General features: G+C 36.8%; 1 protein-coding gene across 3 annotated transcripts in view; it reads right to left on the bottom strand.

Annotated features, from left to right (window-relative positions):
• The window catches only part of LOC149080494 (uncharacterized), a 79842-nt gene extending 58080 nt beyond the window's left edge, over positions 1-21762 (bottom strand). For 2 of the 3 annotated variants that reach the window (XM_089239590.1, XM_089239592.1), the window contains exon 1: positions 21541-21762. In XM_089239590.1, coding sequence (XP_089095716.1) covers positions 21541-21595 — 55 coding nt within the window. In that variant the 5' untranslated portion in view covers positions 21596-21762. The remainder of the gene's footprint in view (positions 1-21540) is intronic. The other variant, XM_089239591.1, reaches the window with a different exon arrangement.
• Between the last annotated feature and the right edge of the window lie 5650 nt (positions 21763-27412).

The following is a 27412-nucleotide window of genomic DNA, read 5'->3' as shown; positions in this document are numbered from 1 at the left end:
TTTTTAATTTTGATACCACCGGTATTATTTCCAAGCCAACATATCTTTCCAATAGACTTGATCATCTACTTAAGATTAACCCTATCTCCGCTTCCACCGACTGCTTTAAATTTAGCTTTTTTCCACATACCATTTCTAACTGGAACTCTCTCCCCTCCACTGTTGTTGATTCACCCATGCCATTTTTATTTTCGAAAAATATAAAACTTTTTTTCTGTCACCATCAACTGCATTCTCACATTTAAGCCTCGGCCAACATTATTGTATAAATAAATATCAGGGTTGTGATCGACAAAAGTATTTGCATAAGGACAGAATTTGGAAAAAAAGTTAAATAATAAAATTCATTATATCAGAGTCTAACTATTTATCAAACATACAACATAGAATAGACACATTCACGAATGTGTCTATTCTATGGTTAGGGAACAGAGTGTGTAGGGATTTTCTGGGTTTCGAGCGCTGTTTTCTTCCTGGGGGGAAGATTAGCAACGTTTGAGATGTTTTCCCTCGTCTAAAGTTGCCCTTGCGGGTAATCCTGTGGGGGGGGGGTGGGGGAACGAATTGTAACGGATCAGAATAACATCCTTCTCCGTTACATTAGTTTTTTTGTTATATGGGAAATTGTCATGTTTAGGCCCCAGGGAATGCTCATCTACTGGGAACCATCCAGACACTGGCGTATCGTCACGAGCCAGAAAGTCTGCTCAGTCTTACGGCCATAGGGTGGTGTCCTGCAGTCGTTTGATGAGGAAGGAACCAAGGTTGGGCAGTTGATGTCCCACCAAAATTTATTTCTCATGTAACATACATTAATTATTTTGTGTGGGGGATTCTCTCGGGGGAGATATCACATGATCTCGTTGTATTATAATTTTTTACTTACCTGTTTCGGCGGTTGGCTGCAGACTTCCGCAGGAATAATTATTTGTTGTTTTTTTTTTGTATTTTCAGTGTTTAATATCAAGGGCGTGATCGGAGAGCCTGGCCAGCTCGCCCAATAACATTTTGTTTTGCCACTTAAAATTTTGAAATAATTTTGAACTTGTTTTGGTATGCAAATTATTTTTTGTGATTTTTTTTGAATTTTTATTGAGAGACAGAGTTGCCGATGGACGAATGGTCCTAAATTAAAACTGGTTTAAGATGTGTAAAAGTGCATCGCTCTCGTTCTCACTAATCACATTCAAGTATTCACTTCTTACTTCTGCTACTTGAGTAGCTAACTCTCATTATTCTCGGCTTCAGTCATGAAACTTCAAAATAATGTTGTGAAACGAATAACTAGTTTTCTTGTTTCCGGCGGGTCCGGTGAAGATGTTTTTATGAAAGCTTAATAACTATATAATGAGTCTTGCAGTTCAACCCATGACTGGTTGCCCTTTCTAGCCGATGAAACCTTGAATGGTTTTGTTCCTGATGAAACTTCTAGTCTAATGCTATAGAAACGTCCAGTATCTCTACTATCTTCGACGTTCAACTGGCTGGGCTATCGTGTCTAATGCACCCTCTTGGTCTGCGAGAAGAAAGGTGATGTCCAGCTAAATGGATATGGACTTCTATGGTGAGATCTACCCCTTTTATAACTAAAACTTATGTTTGAATAATTGACTTTAACACAAAAAAGTTTTTTATGAATGAGTCTAGCTTAATGTACATGATGACTGGCAACTTTCAACCCCCCCCCCCAGTGATTTCTTTATATCAACGTCTTTGCATTCGATCAATTTGATTACGCATAGCTACAAAGAAAATATTGTTAGCCTACAGACGAAGCTAATCATAAAAAAGGAAAGTTCTAATGACTTGTTTGTATAAAAGTGAACTTACATGAGGTGCGACCTGCTTATTGATCAATGTGGATATGAAATTTCTTTGAGAAAAAATGTATAATTTTTCCTTTCTGCTCTGTTCAAGAATGTTTCATGCTACAAATAATGTGCGCTACTGATGAATATATCCTTATAGGTATGAAACAATGTATCTAAAACGAAGGTTGGTAAGAATATGGTCGCCTTCGCTAAAACATTGTCGCGAAACTACTGGTCATTAAACAGAGAACCAAACAAAATGTAGGAACATGTTTTCAACAGCAATTTCTTTTTTTTTTTCTTTTTTGCCATAACAGTTACCAAATATTTCCAAGAAAATAGGCAGATATATGAACAACAGTCACCAATCCCATACCCAACAGAAGCGCTCTTTTTACTTTATAAAACAACACATTGCAATACTACTCCATGACGCTGACCTAGGGGTGGGTGTGTCACCCACTGTGCAAGAAAGATACTAGTACCAATTGGGGTTTTTGTGTGCAAGATAGCAATCTGCCAATCACCAACAAAACTGCAAGACTGTGGCCAGAAGGGGGGACTGGGGGGTCCCATCCCGCCCCCAACATATTAGAAAAAGGCTAGATTTAACCATGGTATTCCATAAAAATCATTGTCACTTCGAACCCCCTCCGAAAGAATTTCTGGCTATGGCTCTGAGAAGCTCCTTCAAATTGAATACATTTGTTCACTTGTTTAAGAATTAAAATATCAGGCTTCAGGACAGTAATAAACCTGTAAACTTTTATGATTCAGGCAAAATAGGCAAGCAAAAGTGTTTAAAATAGGCACTAAGAAAAAAAATCATTTATAAATTAAGAGAAAAATGAAAATAACCTAAAATTAAGGGTTTGGAAACTGACAAGAAAAAAAATTATCACTCTCATGCCATGTACTATCAGGGCTGTAACCAGAAATTGTTTTCAGAAGGGGATGACCAAAGCAACAGCACAATAGAATTAACTGACACCCCGTACATGTCGGTCATTTTCTCATATTGCAGAAAAAAGTTGATCCAAAGTCCCCACTAGGTTTTCTCTTCCGGGATCCTGCACCTAGAATTCAACTGGGAATTTTCCTGGAATCTGAACTCATTTCCAGTGATCCCGGAAGTAGAATAAGATTCAAGCACATCACATTTTTATACTGAATTTGACATGTCTAAAAATTTTTCATCACTATAGAAGCATACATTTAATAACTGTAATCAATAAATTTTGAATATAATTAATAGTATTAATAGATAAATTATTAAATTAATGAAATACACAACATATATTCAACCCTTTAAATGAAATTAACGAGATATCTCTCATCAATCTCTCACCTCTAATTTTAGCATTTACAAGACCAGACATTTTATAAAGTGGATTTCTCAATAGAAAACCCTATTATTTATTAGGTTTGTTTTATTTTTTATTTCCAAAAGGTGTTTTTTTTTACTGCAAAAAAAATGTCTGCTCAAGAGTTAAACAACCCCTTCTCCCCACTTGAATCAACCTTTGGAGGGACCAGAAAAGGGGCGCAAGGAATTTCTTCCAGAAAAATTCTGAGTTACCAACTTCCAAAATGGATTTATATTAAACAAAGAAATAGTTAAGAATTGTCCTGAGCCCCAGCTGGAGCCTCTCAACCCGACCCTCATGGAGGCCATGGTTTCCTTATTCCACTAGTGCAAATTTGTGATTACTTCATAATTTATTAAATTAATAATTTATCCATCTATGAGACAAAAATAGTTACACACAAATGACAATAAAAAGTTCCATTCTATATGTAGCTTGATTGTGGACAAAAATAAGTTAAAAAAAATTTGTCACACCATAGCTTGAGTCGGAAAATTGAAAACATTTCTTAAGGACGCGACGAAAAAAAAGAGGTTTATATGTTCTAGCAATTTTCATGGAGTAAGGTGCACCAAATTCAGGACTGCCACTAGCGCTTGTGCACCGAATAGCATTAATTTATCATGAAAATTTATACCACAGTAAAATATTTCATTTTGTAATTTGAATAGTTATAAAAAAATTTCAAAAATTGAAATACATATAAGGAAATGATTGGGAAAAAAGAATTTCATGTGCAATATAGAATTTTTTACATTTTACATAACCTTTTCTTGTCAATCTTCATCAAATTCAGTTTACATACTGCTTATTTTTCAAATAATAGGATTAATAATGATAATTAGAATACACAAACTCACCCTGACGTATTTTCATCGAAGAAAAACTTTTCTTACACACTCAAGTGCGACAGTTTCAACTGTAAATCGATCAATTCAAGTTCGGTAATTAACTAAGAAAAACAACACTCCGCAGTCAAGTTTTGAGACAGTTTCTGTATGAAAAATCTACAAAAATATCACTGATAACAGTTTCATTCAACAACAAATTACACGAATCTCATCACTATCTACTGAATTTGCCTGTTGGAAAAACCAAATATGAAATGCCTAGATCTTCGATAGAGTAATTATGTTTGTATCTCATCCTCTGTATGTAAAGGTTTGTATCTCATCCTTTACACCCATAGTTCTCAAAGAGCGCGTCACTGATGCTGCACTACGGTGAGCCATCGATATTGATATGTGCCGGGTTCGGTGCATTGAAGAGATTCTTTGTTAGGCTATTGTGGGGAGCTGTAAAAGGGCTATAGAGAATCAGAATCTTTAATTTGGCAGAGCCAATTTTAAAGATTGGGCTAAAATTTCATTTTAGCATACAAAACAAAAAAATTTTAATTTAAAAGATGAAAAATAAAAAATTTAGAGAGCCAGCATTGCGGAAAAAGCACACTTAAGAGGAAATGCACAACGAATAATTATGCAAAAAAATTATAATAATAAATAACTACATTTACATACTGGATTATTCAGGGCTAAAAAATCGGTTTTAATTTTCAGATGGATCGGCATAGAGAAGACGATGTCTCAAACAGTAGTTGAGAAAAAATAAATGTTTGGTTTTGGAGTTATTGACAGTTAGTACTTGTTTGAAATTGAAAATGCCATTCCCGAGCAAATAATTATCCCGACAATTTCTGTAAGTTGGGCATTTGAGAAAAAAATACATGCTCCGAAGTTTAACTTCTACGTAGATTACAAAAGCTGTATATTTTCTGAGGCTCAACTATAAAATATTTATATCTCAGGCTAATAGCTGGCGGACCAAAATGAAGCTGTATTAATACGCGCTTGAGATGTATTTCTGAGCCAATTATTAGATAGTCTTCCAAACATGAAAGTGTTTTTATTGATCTACAGCACACTGAGGTATAGTAAATTTGTAAAAAGTCAACCGTTCTAGGACGTAGGGTATGTAATGTTAGTGTAAATAATGCCTGATAGATGGCAGCATGTGTAACATATGTTGTTATACCCTGATCAGTGTACTGTTTATGTTCCTATTCTTCTTGTAACGGTAGTTGTGTATGTTATGTAGTTTGTAGTGATGTTTCTGTAATAAATATATCTTGATAGATCCACGGACTCATTCTAACAGGTTATGGAGCTCGCCACGTAAGTTTTTTGTGACTATAAACTCGCGAGTTCTGATGTTTTTTTAACGATCTCTCTCACGCCTATTACTTTTCTCTCCAACATTGTTTTGTTGTAGGCACGTTGACGGAATCGAAACATCTCGAAGGACAGAATTTCACCAATTGGAAATTCGCCATGAAAAGTTTCCTCATCGACTGTTGGCTTATGGAATTGTATTGTGCCAGGGACTGAACCAGTCTACAGTGCATTGGATCGCCGAGCCCTTGTGAAACTCAACTTGTCTCTCAAGCCTACGACTGCAACGATCACGCGGAAATGTGAAACTGCAAAGAAGCATGGGACTTGCTAAATGGCACATTTGAAGATAAAGGCATTGTTCGTGTGGTAGGCCTATAGCAGAGTCTCCTGGATATTCGTTTTCATGATTGCCGTACAGTAGATGAATACCTGAATAAATTCACGATCATCACAGAACAACTTGAGAACGTCAGCAAGCCGTTGGACGACCACGTCATCGGTGGTTTCATTCTCGCGAAATTACCAGACTATTACAAGCCTCTCATCCTGAGTATTCGCGGATCTGGACAAGAAATCACGACTTACTTCGTGAAAAGTCTGCTGCTGGAAGATGCCACTGAACTTCGCGTTCTGAAATTCGAAACCGCCATCGAATTCTGTGTTTTTCGTGTAAAAGCAACCTGCCAGTGCTACAAAAGGAATCCATTGTTTTAATTGCAATGAGCACAGACAAGTGTACAATGTGCTCGAAACCAAAAATCCCAAGAAAACTGCAAGTAAGTGTTCTGCTAATGCAGTTTGCTCTGAAAAAGAAACTGCTTCTAAGCCAACTGTTTCTTTCGTATTTTCTGCCACAGTTTTCTCTGACAAACATGAATGGTTCATAGAGACTGTTGCATCAACTCATCTCAGTTGTTCATTGCTAATTTCACAGGTTGTGTCATCCGAAGAGGTCCGCCTAGCCAATGGTGAAAAATTGTCAGTCACAGGGCACGGGGACGTAGCCATAGTGCTCAGTTCTTCAAAAACACTACATGCTAAGGATGTCAAGTCTATGCCTATGCTCGTGCCGAATTTGTTAAGTGTTAGCAAACTTATACACAGTCAGCCTAAGCTATCAGTCATCTTTGATGAGCACGATTGCAAGATACTACAAGAGAAACCTATGGTAACAGCTCATCTGTTTTGGCAACTGTATCGTCTTGATAATGAAACAAACTTTGTTTGTACCAGTTCAACGAAGCAAGACACCTGTCAGATACAACACAGGAGACTCAGCCACCTTAATTTTTGTTCCCTTAGAGAGCTGCAAAAATCACTTCATTTCAAATGTGATTTAAAATCTGATTTTGAGGATTGTGATGTTTGTGTTCATGTAAAATCACACTGCCAATCCTTTCCAAAATCAAGCAAGACACGTGCAAGAAATCTTCTGGAACTTGTTCACTCAGATCTCTGTGGCCCCATGCAACTCTCATCAAAAGGTGGAGCTCATTATTTTGTTACTTTCATTGATGATTTCTCCGGCAAAAGCTTTGTATATTTCCTGAAGTCTAAAGATCAAGTTTTTGACAAGTTTGTTGAATTCAAGACATTTGTGGAAAATCAGATGGAAAGAAAAATCAAAGTGTTATATTCTGACAATGGTGGAGAATGTCTCAGGAAAAATGGAAAATTTCCTGAAAGAATGCTGGAATATTGCATCAGCGAACTGCGCCACATACACCCGAGCATAATGGAGTAGCTGAATGTCTCAACCACACTTTGATGGAAGCTGCTCATGCCATGCTTTTTAACTCTAATTTGGACATTGTGTGATAGCTACCTGCATTCGCAACCAATGTCCTACACAATCTCTGAAAAATCTCACTCCTCAAGAATTGTGGTCTGGATGAAAACCTAGCATATTGCATCTTTGCATTTTTGGATGTCGAGCCATGGTTCATATTCCCCAGTGTAAGAGAAAGAAGCTGGATCCTAAAACTTGGGATGATATTCTTTTTGGCTACAGCAATGAAACCAAGGGTTATCACATCTATAACCCCCAAACAGGGGAGGTGCAAACTGTTAGAGATGTGAAGTTTTTTGAAGACCAGTTTCTATTTGGCAAAATAGATTCACTGAGCCATGATCCATTTCCGTCGCCTAAAATGCAGCTGATGCACAGTTTTCAACTGTTACTATCTCCGAGTCTTCTCTAGAGACTGAAACATCATTGGAAAGCAGTTCAGAAAAGTTTTCTCCTTCCCATACTGTGAGGACACCTGACGTTTTGCCAAATGTTCAAATTATATCTGATCGCTATCCTCAATGTACAAGACAACAGAGCATTCGTGTCTTCAATGATGATTTCATAGCCTTCCAAGCTTCATTGTGTGAATGTACACCTGAATCATTGCCTGAAGCTCTGAACAGCCAGGATGCTGAACATTGGAAAAGGGCCATTGACAAGGAACTAAAATCGCATAATCAAACATGGATTCCAGCTGAACTTCCTCCAGGTTGGAAAGCCATTTCCATGAAATGGGTATTCAAGATTAAGCAGACTGCTGATGGTTCTATTGAATGGTACAAAGCCTGTTTGGTTGCTCATGGATGCTCCCAAAGCTATGGCCTTGATTATGATGAAACCTTCTCACCCTTGCTGCTAAATATGGCTGGGATGTTCATCACATGGATGTTGTGACTGCCCAGGGCCGCAACTAGATGCTTGGTCGATCAGGGCAAGTGTGCATTTTGGTGCCCCATTGTAATGTTGAAGGTAAAGTTTGAGAATAAAATTTGTGCCCCCTCTAATCTAGCGCTCAGGGCATGAGACCTGCCTGCTCTCCCTAGTTGCGGCCCTGTGACTGCCTTCCTCCATCCGAAGTTGGATGGAGACCTGTATGTCAAGCTTCCATCTGGATCCATTTGTTGTCTTTTGAAATCTGTCTATGGTTTGAAGCAAGCCAGTCGTTCATGGTATATGTTACTACATGATGCTCTTGACCTTGAGTTCACTCCATCAGAATATGATTCTTGTGTGTACTTCAAGATCAAAGGAACAATCATTGTGGGAATATATGTGGATGACATTCTAATTTTTAGTGATGATAAATCTGCTACTGATGAGCTCAAAACTGTTCTTGTCAAAAAGTTTAAGATGAAAGATCTTGGTGAAGTGAACCATTGTTTGAGTATGAGGATTTACGTGATCGAAAGAACAGAAAAATTTTCATTGATCAAGATAGATATTTGAAGGATGTTCTTGTTTGTTTTGGCATGTCTGATTGACATGGTGTTGCCACTCCTCTTGAAGTAGGTCTTGATCTATCCAAGAGTGATGAACCGAGAACCGAATCTGAAAAGGAAGAGATGTCAATGTACCTTACAGAGAATTGGTTGGATCTCTCATCTTTGCTGCATATTCAACGAGGCCTGATATAGCTTTTGCTGTTAGTCATCTAAGCAAGTTCAACAATAATCCTGGGAAAGCTCACTGGACTGCATTGAAATGTGTTCTTCAATACATCAAGTCAACTGTTTCTATGAAAATGATGTATGATGCTGATCACTGAGCTTTCTGCATATGCTGATGCAAATTCAGGAAATTGTTTGGACACCAGCAGGTCCATATCTGGATATGCATTCATGATGTCAGGAGGAGCTGTCACCTGGATGTCAAAACAGCAACACTCTGTTGCTCTCAGTTCGACCAAAGCTGAATATATGTTTCCAAGTTCAGCAGTTCAGGAATGTGCATGGTTGAGAGGGATAATGTGTGAGCTGAAATTGAAAGGACATCAAAAATCCACTGTGATTTATTGTTACACAATCAATCTACAATAAAATCTGCAGAGAACCCAAAATTCCATGCTCACACAAAACATATTGATGTAAGGCATCATCATATTAGATCCAAGATCAGAGAACGGAGCATACTCCTTCAGTATGTCCACAGTCAAAATACACTGAAGAACCAAAAAAACTGGTTCACCTGCCTAATATCGTGTAGGGCTCCCGCGAGCCCGCAGAAGTGCCGCAACACGACGTGGCATGGACTCGAATAATGTCTGAAGTAGTGCTGGAGGCAATTGACACCATGAATCCTGCAGGGCTGTCCATAAATCCGTAGGAGTAAGAGGGGTGGAGATCTCTTCTGAACAGCACGTTGCAAGGCATCCCAGATATGTTCAATAATGTTCATGTCTGGGGATTTTGGTGGCCAGCGGAAGTGTCTAAAGTCAGAAGTGTGTTCCTGGAGCCACTTTGTAGCAATTCTGGATGTGTGGGATGTCGCATTGTCCTGCTGAAATTGTCCAAGTCCGCCGGAATGCACAATGGACATGAATGGGTGCAGGTGATCAGACAGGATGCTTACGTACCTGTCAGAGTCGTATCTAGACGTATCAGGGGTCCCATATCACGCCAACTGCACACGCCCCATACCATCGCAGAGCCTCCACCAGCTTGAACAGGGCCCTGTTGACATGTAGGGTCCATGGATTCATGAGGTTGTCTCCATACCCGTACACGTCCATCAGATCGAAGCAATTGGAACTGAGACTCATCAGACCAGGTAATGTGTTTCCAGTCCTCAACAGTCCAATGTCGGTGTTGTCGGGCCCAGGCGAGGCGTAAAGCTTTGTGTCGTGCAGTCATCAAGGGTACACAAGTGGGCCTTCGGCACCGAAAACCCATATCGATGATGTTTTGTTGAATGGTTCGCACGCTGACACTTGTTGATGGCCCAGCATTGAAATCTGCAGCAATTTGCAGAAGGGTTGCACGTCTGTCACGTTTAATGATTCTCGTCAGTCCCGTTCTTGCATTATCTTTTTCTGGCCGCAGCGATGTCGTAGATTTAATTTTTTACCGGATTCCCGATATTCACAGTACACTCGTGAAATGGCCGTACGTGAAAATCTCCAAATTTCATCGCTACCTCGGAGATGCTATGTCCGATCTCTCGTGCGCCGACTATAACACCACGTTCAAACTCACTTAAATCTTGATAACCTGTCATTGTAGCAGCAGTAACCGATCTAACAACTAAGCCAGACACTTGTTGTGTTATATAGGCGTTGCCGACCGCAGCGCCGTACTCTGATTGGTTCCATATCTCTTTATTTGCATATGCATGCCTGTACCAGTGTTTTTGGCTCCTCGGTTTATGATTGCAGACATACTGACGAAAGGACTGCCAAGACCAGCTCATCAAAAGCTTTACAAAGAACTGGGACTTGTCATATGATTTCCACTAAGATAATTCAGGCAGACTGAATTAAAGGGGGGTGTTAGTGTAAATGCCTGATAGATGGCAGCACGTGTAACATTTTATACCCTGATCGGTGTACTGTTTATGTTCCTATTCCTCTTGTAACTGTTGTCATCTATGTTATGTAGTTTGTAGTGATGTTTCTGTAATAAATATATCAATAGATCTACGGACTCATTCTAGCATGTAATGCTTAATCTCATGGCAGGATCGAGGTTAAATTATAAAAAACTGTACCCACTCTCGTCAAAAATGTCCCAAATTGTTCCCAGCAAATTGAATTTGGTATCGTAGTCATTTAGTAACTTGCTGTATGTTTTTCAGGCAAATTTTCGGGAATCTATTACTTTTCATGTTTAAAATTCGTAAATAGAACTTGAGCAGGAATTTTTTTATTTGACTGATACCTGGGGTTGCCCTAGTTCAATACGGAGGAGATAACCGGGAATATATTTAGGCAGGGCAAAAAAATTTCCAAAAAAAGTGACAAAATATGTTGAAAGTCATCTAAACATTTTGATGCCCATACTGGGACCTCATAACAGAACTAATAGAACTAATGAATGAAAGAGTTCCAATGCCACTTTAACTGAACAAACCTTTGTCTTTGTTAATATTGGCCAGGAACTCTTAACTGCTGCTTTGGATTTTGCTGAAAATATACTTTTTGCAGTGCCAAGTGAATCAAAAAAAGCTAGGAAATTAAACCCTCAAATACGCGTGCACGTATAATTTGACACTACTTCCAGCTTTTCGTTCCTGTAGAACCAACGCTCGTGTTTTGTCAACCCTCCACCACATCTACAAACCGAAATCTTTATTTTGCTTATATCTATTGACAGGCGAAAGTCCAAGCAATATGTGCTCAGAATATCAAATTTCTTTTGCACGTTCACTGGGGAATCTGCAAGTATGACCAGATCATCAGCAAACAGTAATGTATGAACGGGTGTGTCTTTATCGAGTTGAATAGGGGCGATAGTCAAATTGTTTAGGCGGTCAATAAGTTCAATAATGTACAATGAAAACAAATTTGGACCCCACGTTTCCCCCCCCCCCGTAAAAGACTCTTCTGGACATCAATGTGATCCATCAAACTAGATTTGGGGGTTCTCACAAAAGTAACTTGGCCTTTCTATAAATATCTTTAATTAAGTTGACAAAGCAGGTACTCAAACCGAACCTTGAAAGATATCATGATTTAAGCTACCAAAAGCATTTTTGAAATCTACAAAAATTAAAAACAAATGACCACAAGGTTTTGAAAGTTTCTCCTGGATCAAATAGTTAAGAACAAAAATGTGATCACTACAACTATATTTTTTCTAAAGCCTCCTGTTCTTCGGGCAAAATATTTTTTTGTAGCCAATTTGTTAAACGATTATTTAAAATCGAAGTGAATAACTTAAAAACACAACAAACTAAAGAAATTGGCCTAAAATTAATAGGTAGAATAGGATCACCATTCTTAAAAATAGGAAGAATTATCACTTTGACCCATTCTTTAGGAATATTTGAATTTATGAAAAAATTATTAAAAATAATTGGGGGTCAAAAGAGAAAATTGGGGGTCAAAGAAATTTAAAATTATTAAAAGTTGTGCTGTCAATGATCAGACGATCTTATATTAGACGAACACTCTTGCCCTCCTTGATACTTTTATCCATTAATGGTGTAGAAGGGATCAGTATTTTCTGGTATATAGAGAGAAATCCTTTCTTACTCTAATGCCCTCCAGCAATTGAGACTCAGCACGCCGAGCTGATCTGGAAGTTTTTAGGACATCATCGTGATTGGTATGTTGCACAAATCTCACAATCACTATAGACCTTGAGCTGTTTGCCGGATCTCCACGAAGACATCTGCGTCTCAAGGGATGAGTCATATCAATCAGCATTCGAAAGTTCAAGATTTTTTTCCAAGATGTTGCGCACCACAACATTCCAATCGATGTCATCGTAAGGCATCGTAATGGGAATATTTTCGATTACTAAGTTATTTCTCCTCCCATAATCTTCAGCTTGCGTTAGGCAACGCTGTAGAACCTGAACTTGCACAGAGAGGCATTTATCTGCAGAGCGAAGATTCTACATTTCATTCCTGGTTGATTCTAGATCACTTACAATTTTCATTAAATTACTGAGATGCAGTCCAGACAACTATAAATTGTTTGCAAATTAATTATGATCAAGGACTTCAGCTCACCCATAGACACTTCAGAGTTACATTTCTCAGCAGTGTCAACTAGAGAATCGGGTGAAGAAAATATCCTTGGGCGCTTCGACAACCCACCCTTGTTATTGTCTGACAAATGATTACTTGCAGGAGTGAACATTTTATTGATTGTAATTCCCTTTTGTTGTTTGCCCTTACTCTTTCCCATAAAAAAAGAAAGTCTGAGTAATGAATGTGTCCAGCAAACTCATAGATCGTGCAAAAAGAAAGCAACAAAAAAATTTAAACCTGGTGAAAATTTACAGGAAAAAAAAAAAACTCAGGAGCACCAGAAAAACATGTGCGAACGGTATCTCAGGCGTGTTGCCACCAAGCAAAAAGGGGGGGAGGGGCTATAGCCACGGGTGATAAAATCTTGACAGTCACTGCTTTACACTAAAATTTGTAACACTCATGTTCTGGAGCTGATTCACCATGGAGGAACGGAGCTGAACCCACCATGATCATCTAAGAACAGAGGCTATATTGGCAATTATGGCCAGCAGTAAATATAGGTAGTACTTTTACTCACTATCTAAAATGTAAACAACAAAAAAGAAGAGAAGAGAGAAAGATCGCTTACCTGGAAATTTTTCTTCGTCTAATACTATTTGTTTGTTTCGAAATGAGATATTTTCTGCACAGGTGGTACTCAATATTCCATACTGGGATGACATATTAAAGAATTGGCCATTGGCAAAATCGGACAACCAAAAGAATCTGCTCACAAGCTCCTACAGCTGGTGGTCATCAAATTTAAACAAATATTTCTCATTTCAGAAGAAAAGGGTTTCTTTTGCAAAAATTGCGGCCTCCTAAATTTTGCAGCCAGGTGCTACCACACCTTTCGCAACTGACTAGGTCTGGTCTGCTTAAACAAAATGGAAAAATCAATAAGATTTCTATAGGTTTGAGAAATGGGTCCTTCCTTCTGTCACACGGAACCCTTGTGATGTGTGATGGTCACAGATGCATACCTCCTTTAAGGAATAATATTCCATGTATAGTAAAAGAATAAAAAAGTTAATCGTTTCCTCATCCAAGCTCACTGACCAACTGAAATCGTTCAGAACAACTGAAATAATGTTCGAGCCACACGTGATCATGCGCAGGGCTACATTTTTTTAAACTAGATATCTAAAAATCATACCCCCAACTGATGGGGGGGGGGGGGACTAACAGGGCTCCTATCAAGAATGAATATTTGGTTTTGCACCCCCCCCCCCCAATTTCCTGCCACGAGCCGCCAATGCTACCTTGGAAACACTGTATACAGCGCCACACCCCTTTAGCTTAGAATCGTGGCTGTACTGTTTTATTTGCAAATTTAAAAATATTGCTCCAAATGGAACCGTACAAACACTTGAGAACAACTTGACTTGATATTGTATAAATGGAACTATTGCTTACTTAGTTGCTTCAAATAAAAGGTCTAAACACTCAGATGACTTTCCTTGATGAGCAGTCTAAAGCACAAACACAGCGGATCTTAAACTTTATCTACTCGCAGAGCCCTTTTTAGTATATACTCCATATAAAAGCCGCGCCATAGAAATTATATATATAATTTCTATGGCGGAGTTCCGTAGGTTCCTCTTTTATTTATCAAATTTACTGATTTATTTTATTTTCAAGTTACTGTGAAGCCCTTCCAGAAGTGCACAAGTAGCCCCAAGGACTCTGTGGAGCAACGGTTGAGAACCGCTGTCTAAAGGAAATAAATGCACACACAATTACACCACTGACAAGACCTTATAAGCAAATTATCCCATATCTGCTGGTATCAGTCAAACAAGGAGACAAATTTTCCTTAAAATTTTTTTGCAGGCATTCATTTTGAAGACAGAAACATGTGTCTGGATTGACCCATTCAGCAGAATTTCATTTATTGTAAAATACTTTTACCCTGAGGTAATGCCTGGATGGACAGAATCGAAAAAAAACGAGGATGTGGTCTCCAAAAAATACCCATCATAGGTGCCTGAAGCTGTACAAATAACCACTGGATACTTAGAGCAGCATGACAGAACAAGACGTATAGAGTGAAAAAAAACATATTTTTTCACTCTACATATTTTAAAATGTGTTTATTAAAAAAAACATTTTTTGTAAGTTTTTACGAAAACAATCAACAAGAGGTTTTTGTTTACTGCAAAACACTGTGGGTGCTCAAGCAGCAGCAGCATCCCCTGGTTCTAATGCTTTTTACACCAAAACATATGCATCTGGATATCCTTCATCCCTTTAGGCAAAACAGGGAATCCTTGACACAAACAAAAATTGTGAGAAAGTGGGGGTGTGGGAGCACTACAATGTTTGCTGTATCAGCACCTAAAGGCTCTATCAATTGTGACGGCAATGGAGAGTCCAGCAAGATTCAAGACGCATAGTGAAGAAACAGGCAGTTTTTCCTTCTAATTTTTTTCTTCTTTTTTTTTGTGTTTTGTGAAAAAAAAAAATCAAAAATCTATATAGGAGATTTTTATTTCTGAATCAATTCAATGGGTGCTCTGCCCCATTATACAAAAGAGTGTGGACAGCACCCCCGGCTCTGATGCCACTGAGTACTGGTGAATAAAAACAGTGTTTCTTAAAGTGGGCAATGGAATTATCTGGGAGGGGGGGGGGGATAAAAGCTACCAGTATAACATAGGATGCGATGGTTTGCTTGAGTCGGGGTGATGACAGAAAACAATTTCTAAAGTGGGAGATAGAACAAGTTTGGAAAATTATAAATGAAAACATTAAGTAGTCACATTTCTACTAACTGTCAGATTCTGTGATTCACATTACTACATTTTTGTCCAAAAAAAAAAAAACTAGTATTTTTATTTCATCATTAGTTGGTCAGTAAGGATGCTTTCAATTAGATTAAGAACATCTATATCAGAGAAAATTTAATGTCACGACTCCACAAAGTATTTGCTGTGCATGCAATGAAAGTGGCTATAATTTTACCAGTCAAATTGACTGGTCATGGTCCTCCTATGTATAACTAAAAATATCTTGGCCAATTGCTTTTCCAATTGATAATAGTTGGACAGAATAATTTCCCATTAATTTATGGAAAAGTTATGAAATTTCAACAGTCTAAAAAATCTGGTTCATTATGAAAATCAAGAGGTAAGATTGAAAATGATCAAAACGATTAGTGTGGTACTCTTCTAGTGTTTACCAACCTCTAATCTCTATCAAATCTTCATTAGTTTAGTTTCTCACCAGCTACCAGCTTCAATGAGTTGGGAGAAAAATCATGCTCATACTGTACTCTACTTTTTTCAAAATTCAACTCATTTGCAATATTCACAAATTACTTGAAAAGATTGACTTCTTTAAGGATTTCGAATTTCTTTATGAATCTTTTAAGTGCTTGTTTTCCCAGATAATTCCAAGTCACTATGTTTCATCCAGATGCTAAGTTAACCCTTAACCGGCATTGTGAAAATTCTGTGTGTAACTGGCGTCATGATGCCATTTTTGACCCCAGTAGGTATCAATGCATTAAAAAATCAACAAAAAAAGGTTTCGTTTTCATAAAAGCAGGGTTTGCAGGTTTTTGGCGCATGGCAGTTTTTGACCCTCCAAAAACCAGGGTTGTCATGATTTAAATCAACTGATTTTTTTTTTTAAAAATCACTGATTTAAATAAATTTTTTTCAGATATGAAAAATTATCTGTTGTAATTGAATAAAACTATTTATGCAGCTCTAAACTGATTTAAATTTTTATTAAATTATTTTAAATATCAATTAATTTAAATATATTTTTATAATATTATAATATATATATTAATATGTATATCACATATCAGACATACCATAGTCGTACCAATTTAGCTGATAAATGGTTACCCAAGATTTACAATGATGAAGTTAGAGGATGTAAAGTTGACTTAGAAAATCAAATTACAGTGCGATGGATGGATATACATAATGAAGAAATTCTGTGTATTATCAAACGGTGTGGTAAAGCCATCCATGTTGATACTATTGACATATCCGGCTTATCACATACTGGGAATTATTTAGCAAATGTGGTTTTCAGTTCAGTGAAGTCAACAGAAGAGAAAACTTCTAATGTAACATATCAAGTTTTATTTTAAAGTTTTGTTACTGCAAGTATGGTTTGTTCCAGAAAGTCCCGAAAAGTCTGGCTTTTCGGGACTTACATATTGGTGCAGTGCCAAAATTTTAAACATTTTAGCCAACGATTTGGTTAAAACTGATGTAACAAAGTATGTTACAAGTATATTTAGATACTTCCAAAATCATTTCTAAAATCATGGTATCATATGTAAGGTGGAAGTGCATTGGTCTTCCTGCAGAGGTATGATGGAATACTTATTGTGATTCTCTTGAATCTTTTGTTAAAAATTCGTCAGTTGTTACCAAAGTTTGTGAAGACCACAGATCTCAGATAGTAACATCCCTACCGAAATCTTAAATATTGATTCAAAAATATATGTCAAGGACATAATTGCAATTCTGAAGCCAATAGCTAAAATTAACGATTTTGTACAAAGGAACACACACACAACTGCTCCATAGCTGAATGTGCATTGGCATGGAAAAAGCTGCAATTGAAGATAAAAGAAGCATCACCATCAAACAATAAAAAGGTTTTGTCATCAGAGTATAAAAATAGATATGAACAATCATTAACAGATGCACACTTTGCTGCATTTATTCTAAGCTCATCAGTGTTAACTTCTAATAGGGAATTAATGTCACAAAAAAAGAGAGAAATAAGGGTCTTGAATTAATCAAACAAAAATGTGACTCAGGTTTTTGGAAAAGTTGGAACCATTTTCATGCTAAAAAAAATTTTTTTTTCACCCTAAGGTTGTTGATACAATGTCTGATTTTGAGTGGTGGAATAGTTTTTATAATGTTTTGGGTAAAGATACAATTACAGAGAGCGATATGTAATTTGTAAACACTACCTACAGCCAAATCATTGATGCCTGTGTTGAAAGGATTTTTTCAAGGTGCAGTTCATTCCAAATAACGAAACAGATTAAGAGTAGACAAAGCATTCAAACTAGTGTTTCTAATGAAACAAATGGACAATTATTCACAAAGGGTAAAATTATTTAATACTTGACGCAAGATATATATTCAAGAAGTGTTTTCCTCTGTTTTCTTAATAAAATGTTCTGAAATATTTCACAAGTATGATTCATTTTAGCTTGAAAATATTTTTTAAATAGTCATTATTTTTGTAAGTTAAAATTTCTTTAATTTTATATTCTTTAAAGAAAGCATAGATTAATGACTAGTGTGCGAGTAATATATATATTATATATTTTGTTTAAAAAAATCAATAAAATAAAAAAAAAAACATGATTTAAATAAAAAAAAATCAGATTGAAATCAAATCTATTTTTTTTTTAAAAATAAAAAAAATCAACAACCCTGCCAAAAACCCTTCCGTCGAAAACCTCACAAATACTGCTTTTCAATATAAAAATCCCCATCAGGAAATACACACGTTAATGGCATGTATTGTTTAAAAAATGACTGTTATACAAAGAATGAATACTTAATATAATTGTTTTCTACTCTTTACAGAATTTATTTGACATTATATGTGTATTTTTCTTATAAAATATACAATCTGAATAGAGCATAGCATAAAATCTGAAGGAAAAACTACAGAACTATTTGATATTCTTCAATTCAAGATAACTCTTGACTTTTCAAAATTTCTTCAATCACTTATATATGTGTATGGATATAAACAGCTGTTGTACTCTTTTTACAACAGATAGTTGTTTAAAAATGTCATATATGTAATATTGATTTCTGTTATTATTGAATTATCTAGATCAGCGGTTATCAACTAGTGCTCCATGTGCACTCTCCAGAGGCTCTGCCACCGCTCAGGGGGGGGGGGGGAAAAACCAGTAAATTTTAAAAAGTTATTATATATATTTTTAAATAAAATAATTAACTTTGACGAATAATTAAAAAATAGACCTACAGAGCTCCGCCATAGAATTTATTTTACTAAAAAGGGCTCTGCGAGTCAAAAAGGTTGAGAACCACTGATCTAGATATATATAAATACTGAACAATATTGTTCATAACATTAGACTATATCTAGCAATCAAAATACTAAATTGTAGGACTAAAATGTCCTTTAATTTGGCAGTGCTGCCTTGTATATGGTGCTCAAGAAACTCCTGCAACTTATTCTTAGTGCAAAAATGAGAATAACTAAGTTTGGCTATAATATTGTATATTTACTGGCATTTATATAATGCAAATGTTTTCCAATTGAAGCTGTACACCTAAAACATTGTTTTGCAAATCCTGCCATCTCTGCTTTGAACGTAAAGCTAAGAAAGTTTTAAGTGAGACTAAATGAGTTTAATTAATGTATTGACAGACGCTGCATGAGAATTTTTACTATGGAATGAAATTTTGGGCAGATAAGAATATTGAAAATATCAAAGTACATATTTTGTGCTCAGTAATTATAATTCAAAATATAATACTCTTTAATCTACAACACACCGTAAGTGTTCAGTTATTTAATATATCAGGTTTAAAAAACTATTTGCCAACATTGACAGTAAGTTTTGCATGTTTAAATACTGTATTTCTGAGGTCAAAAATCTAACCTTGATCCCTTATCTCACATATTTTAAATAAACAGCTCTATTTCACTTAGTAAATTGAACATAGATAAAATGAACCATAAAATTATATATCTATTCCAAATGCTTTGCGTCGAAAAATATGAAATTGCAAATTATAATTGACATTTTGGTTTAATTACTGTAATAAATTACTGCTTAAAAATAAAGCATTGTAATGTGCAAAAAGGTAAGTAGTTCATGTTATATTGATCATTGATCATTTTTGTCGCACCACGGTCATTTTCTGCACACGAGGGCTAATTAGACCGGGACCTACAATTTATTGCCGATTCCGAACGGCAGGTTCATGTTATATACCTAATTGTGTTCAGAATATTATCCAAAAGCATTTATTTAGGTTTTTGACGGTTTTCGACAGTTTTTAAACCAGTTTTTGACAACAAAAACCCAACCCTGCATAAAAGCAATAGGATTTTCACATGACTATCAAACACACACACACACACGTCACTAAAATTTTTTTCAAATTTCTTTAATTATTTTCTTAAAATAATCTTTTAAGACATATGTTTAAAAAAAAATGGAGAGATATATTCTATATAAATGGAAATTTTTTTTAAAGATAAGTTTTTTCAACTCAATTTTCATGATTGAAATAATGAACAGATAGGATTGAAGTATACCCATAAAATAAAATTTACAAATTCAAATATTTTCATAAGCACCAAAATTAGTCTGATTCAAAGTCAGAAACACGGTCCTTGCAAACAATAAATGTTGATCACACAGCTCTATCCTCATGCTCAACCTCGGATATCCAATGTTTCAAGGTTAATTTGAAACCATTATCGAGAAAACTGACTCTCTTCTGAGACACCATTTCGATCGAACACTCCCGCCATCAGACAAAAAAGCCTTATGCAAGTGGTAGTGACCCCACAGAAACTTTGATCAATGATATACAGGGAGGAAAATGTAGAAAAACTTTATAACTTTGTCAAATGCGTGAAAGCAACTAGCTTGAAAGGTACTGAAAATAAGATGGTCCACATGCATTTCTTTCACAAGGTGGTGTCAAGAACAGCAATGCGTGTGGGGTCAACGCCAGTTAAGGGTTAACAACGTGTAAGAACTTAAATTCACCTCTATATAACAGTTGGTTATTTCCAGTTTCTACAATAGCCATCCTCAAGATATTGCAAAGATAGCATGCTGTAAAATTTGTACATTTAATGGGATAGAAAATTTCATAAGTCAAGGATTGGCTAATTAATATATCTTGGGAGACGATTTTAGACTCCTAAATCTTAGAACAATCTTTTAAAAAATGTTAACATATTTGTAGTGATTGGAAAAACATGATATATTTATCCATTATTTACTTGATCTTAATAAATCATATATATGAATATCAAAACAAATGACAGCTAAAAAAAAAGAAATATGTATTCATATACAGCTGTAGCTTGATTTTATGAATCGATGCGATTTATGTAGTGCCATAACAAGCCATTCCTGTGCCGCGTGCAAGAATTTGCATTTTAGGCTCCCTTTTAAGTGGGCCCTGTGCGGGTGCAGGTTTTGCACCTGCCTAGTTACGGCACTGGATTTATGTAAAACTAAAAGAACCAAACACGACCATGCTCTGTTGCCAGGGTCGTCTTAAGAGTGTCATGGGTCCCCGGACCAATTGATTTTCCTGAGGCCCTCCCTACCTGGACAATTTCAATTAGTTCCCATTTCTGTGAGGCCCCTCTCGTCGAGGCCCCCGGGTGGGACCATGCGTTAAAACGGCACAGTCCATGGGCGGAGATACGGGGGGCATTGATTGCACCCCCCTTCCCCCCTCCCCCAGCGTCAAAGGTGGAGTAGACTGATCTAATGTATATATGAATTGACACATCATCGTGCGCCCCCCCCCCCAGACTTCCAAGTCATCATTCCGCCTATGGCACTGTCTGTCGCACCAGACGGATTTATGTAGAACTAGTCTCTCTTCTGGTCCCAAATAATATTCCATTTGAACGTTCTCCCATTTATGAACTAATTGTTCAACTAGGTAAAAACAAGCCTCAACTTTAGTAACTTAATGTTTTGAAGTCTACAGACTTACTTAATGTACCCATTAAAAACAGAAGCGAAGTAACGCAAATGAAACAATTCTGCATAATAAATTGAAACCAATTTTAAACCGGAACAATGCTGAAAGTTTTTTCCGTCAGATATCGCTTCATTCTAACCAAATGATATCATGAACGATGAAATCATCTTAACAAGTGCATTATAACTTTCATAAAAACTCAATCCCATACAATAGAATACAATACAATAATAATTATACAGGGCTTTTGGCTACTTTGACCATCCCCTGATCATAAAAAAAAGGATTGGCAGAAAAGGGGAGATGCCAAGGTCATGACAAAAGCAAAAACATCAAGGAAATTAGAATAAAAAAATAGAAGCCAATCAATTATACATTAACAGTAGGCTGACCATATTTTTTCGTGAGAAATACAGGAGATCGGGATTCCAAATACGGGAAAATACGGGACATCGCTAATTAACGCCAAAAAAGACGCCAAAACCAAACACAGTTGCCAAATATTGTTGAAATTACGGAAAAATCACAATGGCGGGAAATGATGCATTACTGCAAATTGCAGTGGATTAAAATGCATTCCACGAAAAAAAAAAAGTTTACCAATGCAAATATGGGAGATTAATATTCCCATATATAGTTGTAATTATCATAAAATAATTTATGAGTTGAAAAATAATTTCAATCTTTGACTTCAATAAGGAATAAAAATTCAAGTAGGCTTCGTGTGAAATACGGGAAAAACTGGGACACTTTTGCCAAAAAGTCGGGACGGCCAAAAAAACAGAAAATATCGGGACTGTCCCGGGAAATACGGGACGTATGGTCACCCTGATTAACAGTCAATAACAATAAGCATAGCAAAAAAAAAAAATTACTGTCAAAGTTAAATGACAACAAAAATCATGAAAACACATTGTCACAGGTGATAGCAACAACAAAAGCATAAAAAGAATCATAGATACAGATAATGACAATAACAAAAGTATTGAATGAATCAGACAAACTCTGTAATACAGAAAAAAAAATTATGACAGTCAAAGGCGATTACAATAATTGAAACGAAAAAACAAAGCAGTAGCACAAAACTTCCGAGGTGTAAGAAAAATGCTGCAAAAAAAAATAAATAATAATATCTCTATAAAGAAAAAGCAAATGACATATGAGGGGGTTTTACCAACACCTTCTAGAGCAGCGTTTCTCAATCTTTCAGTATTTGCGACCCAATTTTCAATCATAATTTTCATCACGCCCCCCCCCCCCCACCCATGAAATTTTTGGAACTTTCATATGGAATATTACATTCAAATAATTTGCTGAAAATTACTTTTATCAACTTATTTTAAACGAAAATAAAACAATCTTTCCTCTGAGAAAGTCACGAAAATACTGAACAATATGAGATGTATGTCAACCCATTCATAACAATTAGAAAAATCATCCCTCCCAACAGGGAGCTCTATATCCCCCCCGTTCCCTATCGCTATCGAATCTATTGTGAATGTGTATGTTATAATCTGCGTGTTAGCTGATCGAGACAAAAAAAAAAAACTGCAGTAAAGGACCCCTTTATTCGTGGGAGTTAACGACATTAGTTTTAGTTTCGGTTGGGGGGGGGGGAACTGTGCGGAAAGAAAAAAAAAGGAGTAAAGAAGAGAAGGGAGATGCTTGTGGAGACGAGATCACGGGAAAAGAAGAAAGAGTTTGCGTGTATGTTTGATAGGAAATAGTTTTTTTTTTTGCGCTGTCGTATTCAAGTTAATATTGAATTATTTAAAATTAAAAGAAAAAAAACAATGGATTTCAAGTGATTTTATTCTAGAGGAGGTGTATACGGGTTACAACGGTATTAAATACATATTACCGCATTAGATTTGTACAGAAACATGGATACATTTTTAAGTGGGCGCAAGCGAGCAGTAGACGAAGCATCGACAAGTGCACAGAGTAGCGTGGTTCCAAAAATGAAATCAAGAAAATATTCTCAAGAATACTTAAATTTCGGATTTACCAGCACTGAAGTAAATGAAGAAGAAAGACCTTTATGTGTCATTTGCTCAAAAATTTTGGCAGCAGACAGCATGAAACCTAATAAACTTAAACGGCATTTGGAAACGCTTCATGGTGAGTACGTTAACAAACCCCGACCGAAAACATAGGAATGTAATGACTACAATACCCTACCAATCCTAAAAAAGCTCTGATTTCAGTTTTGGTTTCTGGAGTAGGAAACTTTTCAATGGCCTCTGTTTTCGCTTCACATGGTTTCCTATACCCCTGCTGAACTATATGACCCAAATATTTGACATGATCTTGGGCGAAACGACATTTTGATGGTTTTAGTGTTAATTTAGCTCCCTTCAAGCGTTCTAACACTAATTCGACATGTTTCAGGTGTGTCTCCCATGACTCAGAAAATATAGCTATATCATCGAGGTATGGTACAGCGAAATTTTCGTACTCCCTTAGTATTTCTGCCATAAGTTTACTAAAGAAATATGGAGCATTTTTTAGACCAAATGGCATGCGTAGTGGCCTGTACGTTCCGAAACTGGTAACAAAGGCGGCAAATCTTTGAGCTGTGGGACTCAATGGAATCTGCCAGTATCCTTTGGATAAATCTAACAAGGTAATAAATTTTGCTGATGAAACTAATTCAAGCCTTTCTTCGATATTTGGCAATGGAAAAAATTCGGTGCATATCACGTCATTTAACCGGCGATAATCAATACAAAGTCTGGGATACTTATGTGGTGCTTCAACTAAGATCATTGGTGAGGTATAATCTGATTCCCCTACTTCAATTATTTTCAAATCTAACATTCGTTGAATTTCAGTTTTTAAAATACCATTCTGTCGTTGAGAAATCTTATACGGCCTAGCTCTGACGGGCATTTATCAACGACATTTATCAACGTGATATCATGTTCAACCAGATGGGTCATCCCTGGCTCGTTAGAAAATATTTCAGAGTATTTATTCAACAATTTATGCAATTGTTCAATTCTTTGCGGATCTATACGTTCAAGCAAGTTGCTTTTCTGGACAATGTCTTCAAAATTGAAAATATTTGGATTGGTATCCAAATGGGGAAAATCTATATCATTGTCCGTGTACCCATCATTTCCTACGCAATCCAAGAAATTAATGCTCTCGGGTCTTTTGTAATACGGTTTTAGCATATTTACATGATATATTTGTTCTTTTCTATCCGGAAGCTTAACAATGTAATTCGTCTCGGACAGTCTATTTTGAATTACACCGGGACCAGTCCACTGAACTGCTAACTTATTCGGTTTAGAAATTGCAAAAATGAGTAATTCGTCACCTTGCTTAAATTCCCTTTTTACAGAATTTTTATCACACCATTTTTTTTCTAGTTACCTGTAATTTTTCCATTTTGCTAACTGCCAAGTCCTGACACCTTTTCATCCTATGTATGAGTTTAAGAACATATTCTGTAACAGGACTTTCCTCATCCCCTGACTGTGTCCACTGTTCATACGTTAATGTTTCTGGAGTTCTTAGATTCTTCCCGTGCACTAGTTCTGAAGGAGTGAACCCTGTACTTTCGTGTGTAACTGTACGTAACGCTAACAATGCTAGCGGAAGGTGTTTTTCCCAATCGGCCCCAGATTCTTCACACAGACATCGCAACAAACATTTAATGGCTCTGTGAAACCGTTCCACAGGGTTGGACTGTGGGTGATACACAGAGCTGTGACTCACCTTAACCCATAATCTCTGAAAGAATTCCGAAGTGAGAGCACTCGTAAACGACGTCCCTTGATCACACTGTACTTCTTTCGGGAAACCTATCTTGCTAAATATGTCGAGTAGTGCATTGACCACACTCACTGATTTAATATCAACGACCGGTATAGCTTCTGGGTATTTAGAAGATAGACACATGGCTGTAATGATGTACCGTTTCCCAGTTGGGGTCTCTGGAAGAGGTCCACAAGCATCTATGTTAATTTTTGAAAATACTTCCTGAATAATGGGAACCAATTTGAGAGGTGCCTTCTTCTTTTCGTTAGGTTTTCCCGCTCTTTGACATTGGTCACAAGTACGCACATATTCCTCCATATCTTTATAACACCCAGGCCAAAAGAAATATCTCAAAAGCTTATCTTTTGATTTTGTAACTCCTACATGAGCCGAAGTGCTTTCATGGCAAAGTGCCTTAACACTATTTCTAAGTTCTATCGGTACTAGTAGTAGTTTTATTATATTTCCGAGGTGGTCCTCATGCATCTTAAACAACAGATTGTTTTCAAAAACATATGTATTCTTCGCAGTAGGATTTACAGGCTTTTGGGCTAATGCCATTAATTCCCTTAAGGATTGACAGTCCTGCTGCATTTTAGATAGTTTCTCAGAACTAACCTTCAACAAAGACAATTCCTCAGTCCCTTCATTGATTTCTGGCAAGTGAAGATTATCACTTTCGTCAACAATAATATCTGATAACAGACGATCATCACCTGCCTCTTCATTTTCTTGCGCGCCTAAACAACTCTCCCCGAGAACTTCAACATTTTTCTCTTCTGGGATGATCCCCTTATTAAACTTTGCTTTCGTTTGAGCCCTTGTTTCCACGGCATTCAACGCCTCTGGGGACAAAAAACAAGGCTTCTCACACCCTTCCAATAATTCCGCCGTACAGTTTCCTAAGAGATACCGCCCCTGATCTAATTCGTTTCTAATGACTGCTGCTTTGGTACATATTTTTCCAAAACTACCGCATAATTCAACATGTGCCAAGGGTAGGCACTTGGGATCAGGATCTAACGGCGGTTTAAGCCATATGTTTTGACCTGTCAACATATCAGGAGTGATAAGCTTCCCACAAACTATATCTATTGTGGCCCCCGAATCCCTCAAAATTTTCATAGGAATGCCATTTACTCTACCAAGGGTTGTATATGGGTCTAAAAGATCTTTTGACCCATCATTAACATAATTAACTGTACCCTCTGATGTCCGCTTCAATTTTGGGCAGTTCGGACGTAAATGCGATGGCGAACCACATTGATAGCATTTAAGGGACCTACGTTCCTCAAATTCTCTATGTTCTTGTTTTTGTAGATCTTTTTTCTCATAGTGAGCAGATTTATTAGGGAACTTTTTATCTGCATATTGCCATCTATTATTGCTATACTTTTTATCCTGAGGGTTTTTCGACCCTTCTCTAAACATTCTCGTAAGCATCCAATTTTTCGGCCAAATCATAGGGAGTGATCATTTTCGCCCACTCATCAATATAATGCTCTCTTATTTCCGGTGGAACGCGAATTTTTATTTGATCAGTGACCATCAATTTTTTTAGCCTTTCAAAATCAGACACTTGCAAACCTTCCACCACTCATCAAAATATTTGGAAAGTTCAAAAACGAAATCCCGCCACGGCTTGGCTGAATTTCTCTGATGTTTGACAAATTTTAATCGAAAATTTTCTGGGGTCATTTAGAACCTGTTTAGGAGAACCATTTTGATGTGTTCAAAGTTATCAAAATTTTCTTCCGATTCCTTTGCTATAAGTTGTACCACGTCGGGTGGTAAAAGAGCCAACATGGCCGATACCCACTTTTTTTTTTCTACCCTCACTCTTTTGGGTTGCCTTTCAAATAAAGCAAGAAACAACGCGATATCCATTTCCTTTTCATCGAACTTGGGGACAAGCTTTATAAGCTCATAACTTCCCCCACCGCTTCTTATATCGAAATCCAAACAACCTCGACCCTCGTTTTTTATTGCTGCTTCTAATTTCTCTAATTCAAACTCCCGTTCTTCCCTTTTTCTTTTCTCTCTCTCTCTCTCTCTCTCTCTCTCTCTCCTGCCTCTTCCTCCATTTGTCTTCGACAATATTAAAAAATTGCCCCTT

The sequence above is a fragment of the Pholcus phalangioides genome, unplaced genomic scaffold, assembly GCF_987345545.1.
Source record: "Pholcus phalangioides strain wild (caught in Gottingen) unplaced genomic scaffold, Ppha-v1.0 ptg000011l_1, whole genome shotgun sequence".
Classification (NCBI taxonomy): Eukaryota; Metazoa; Arthropoda; class Arachnida; order Araneae; family Pholcidae; genus Pholcus; species Pholcus phalangioides.
This window is presented reverse-complemented; position numbering and strand designations above follow the sequence as displayed.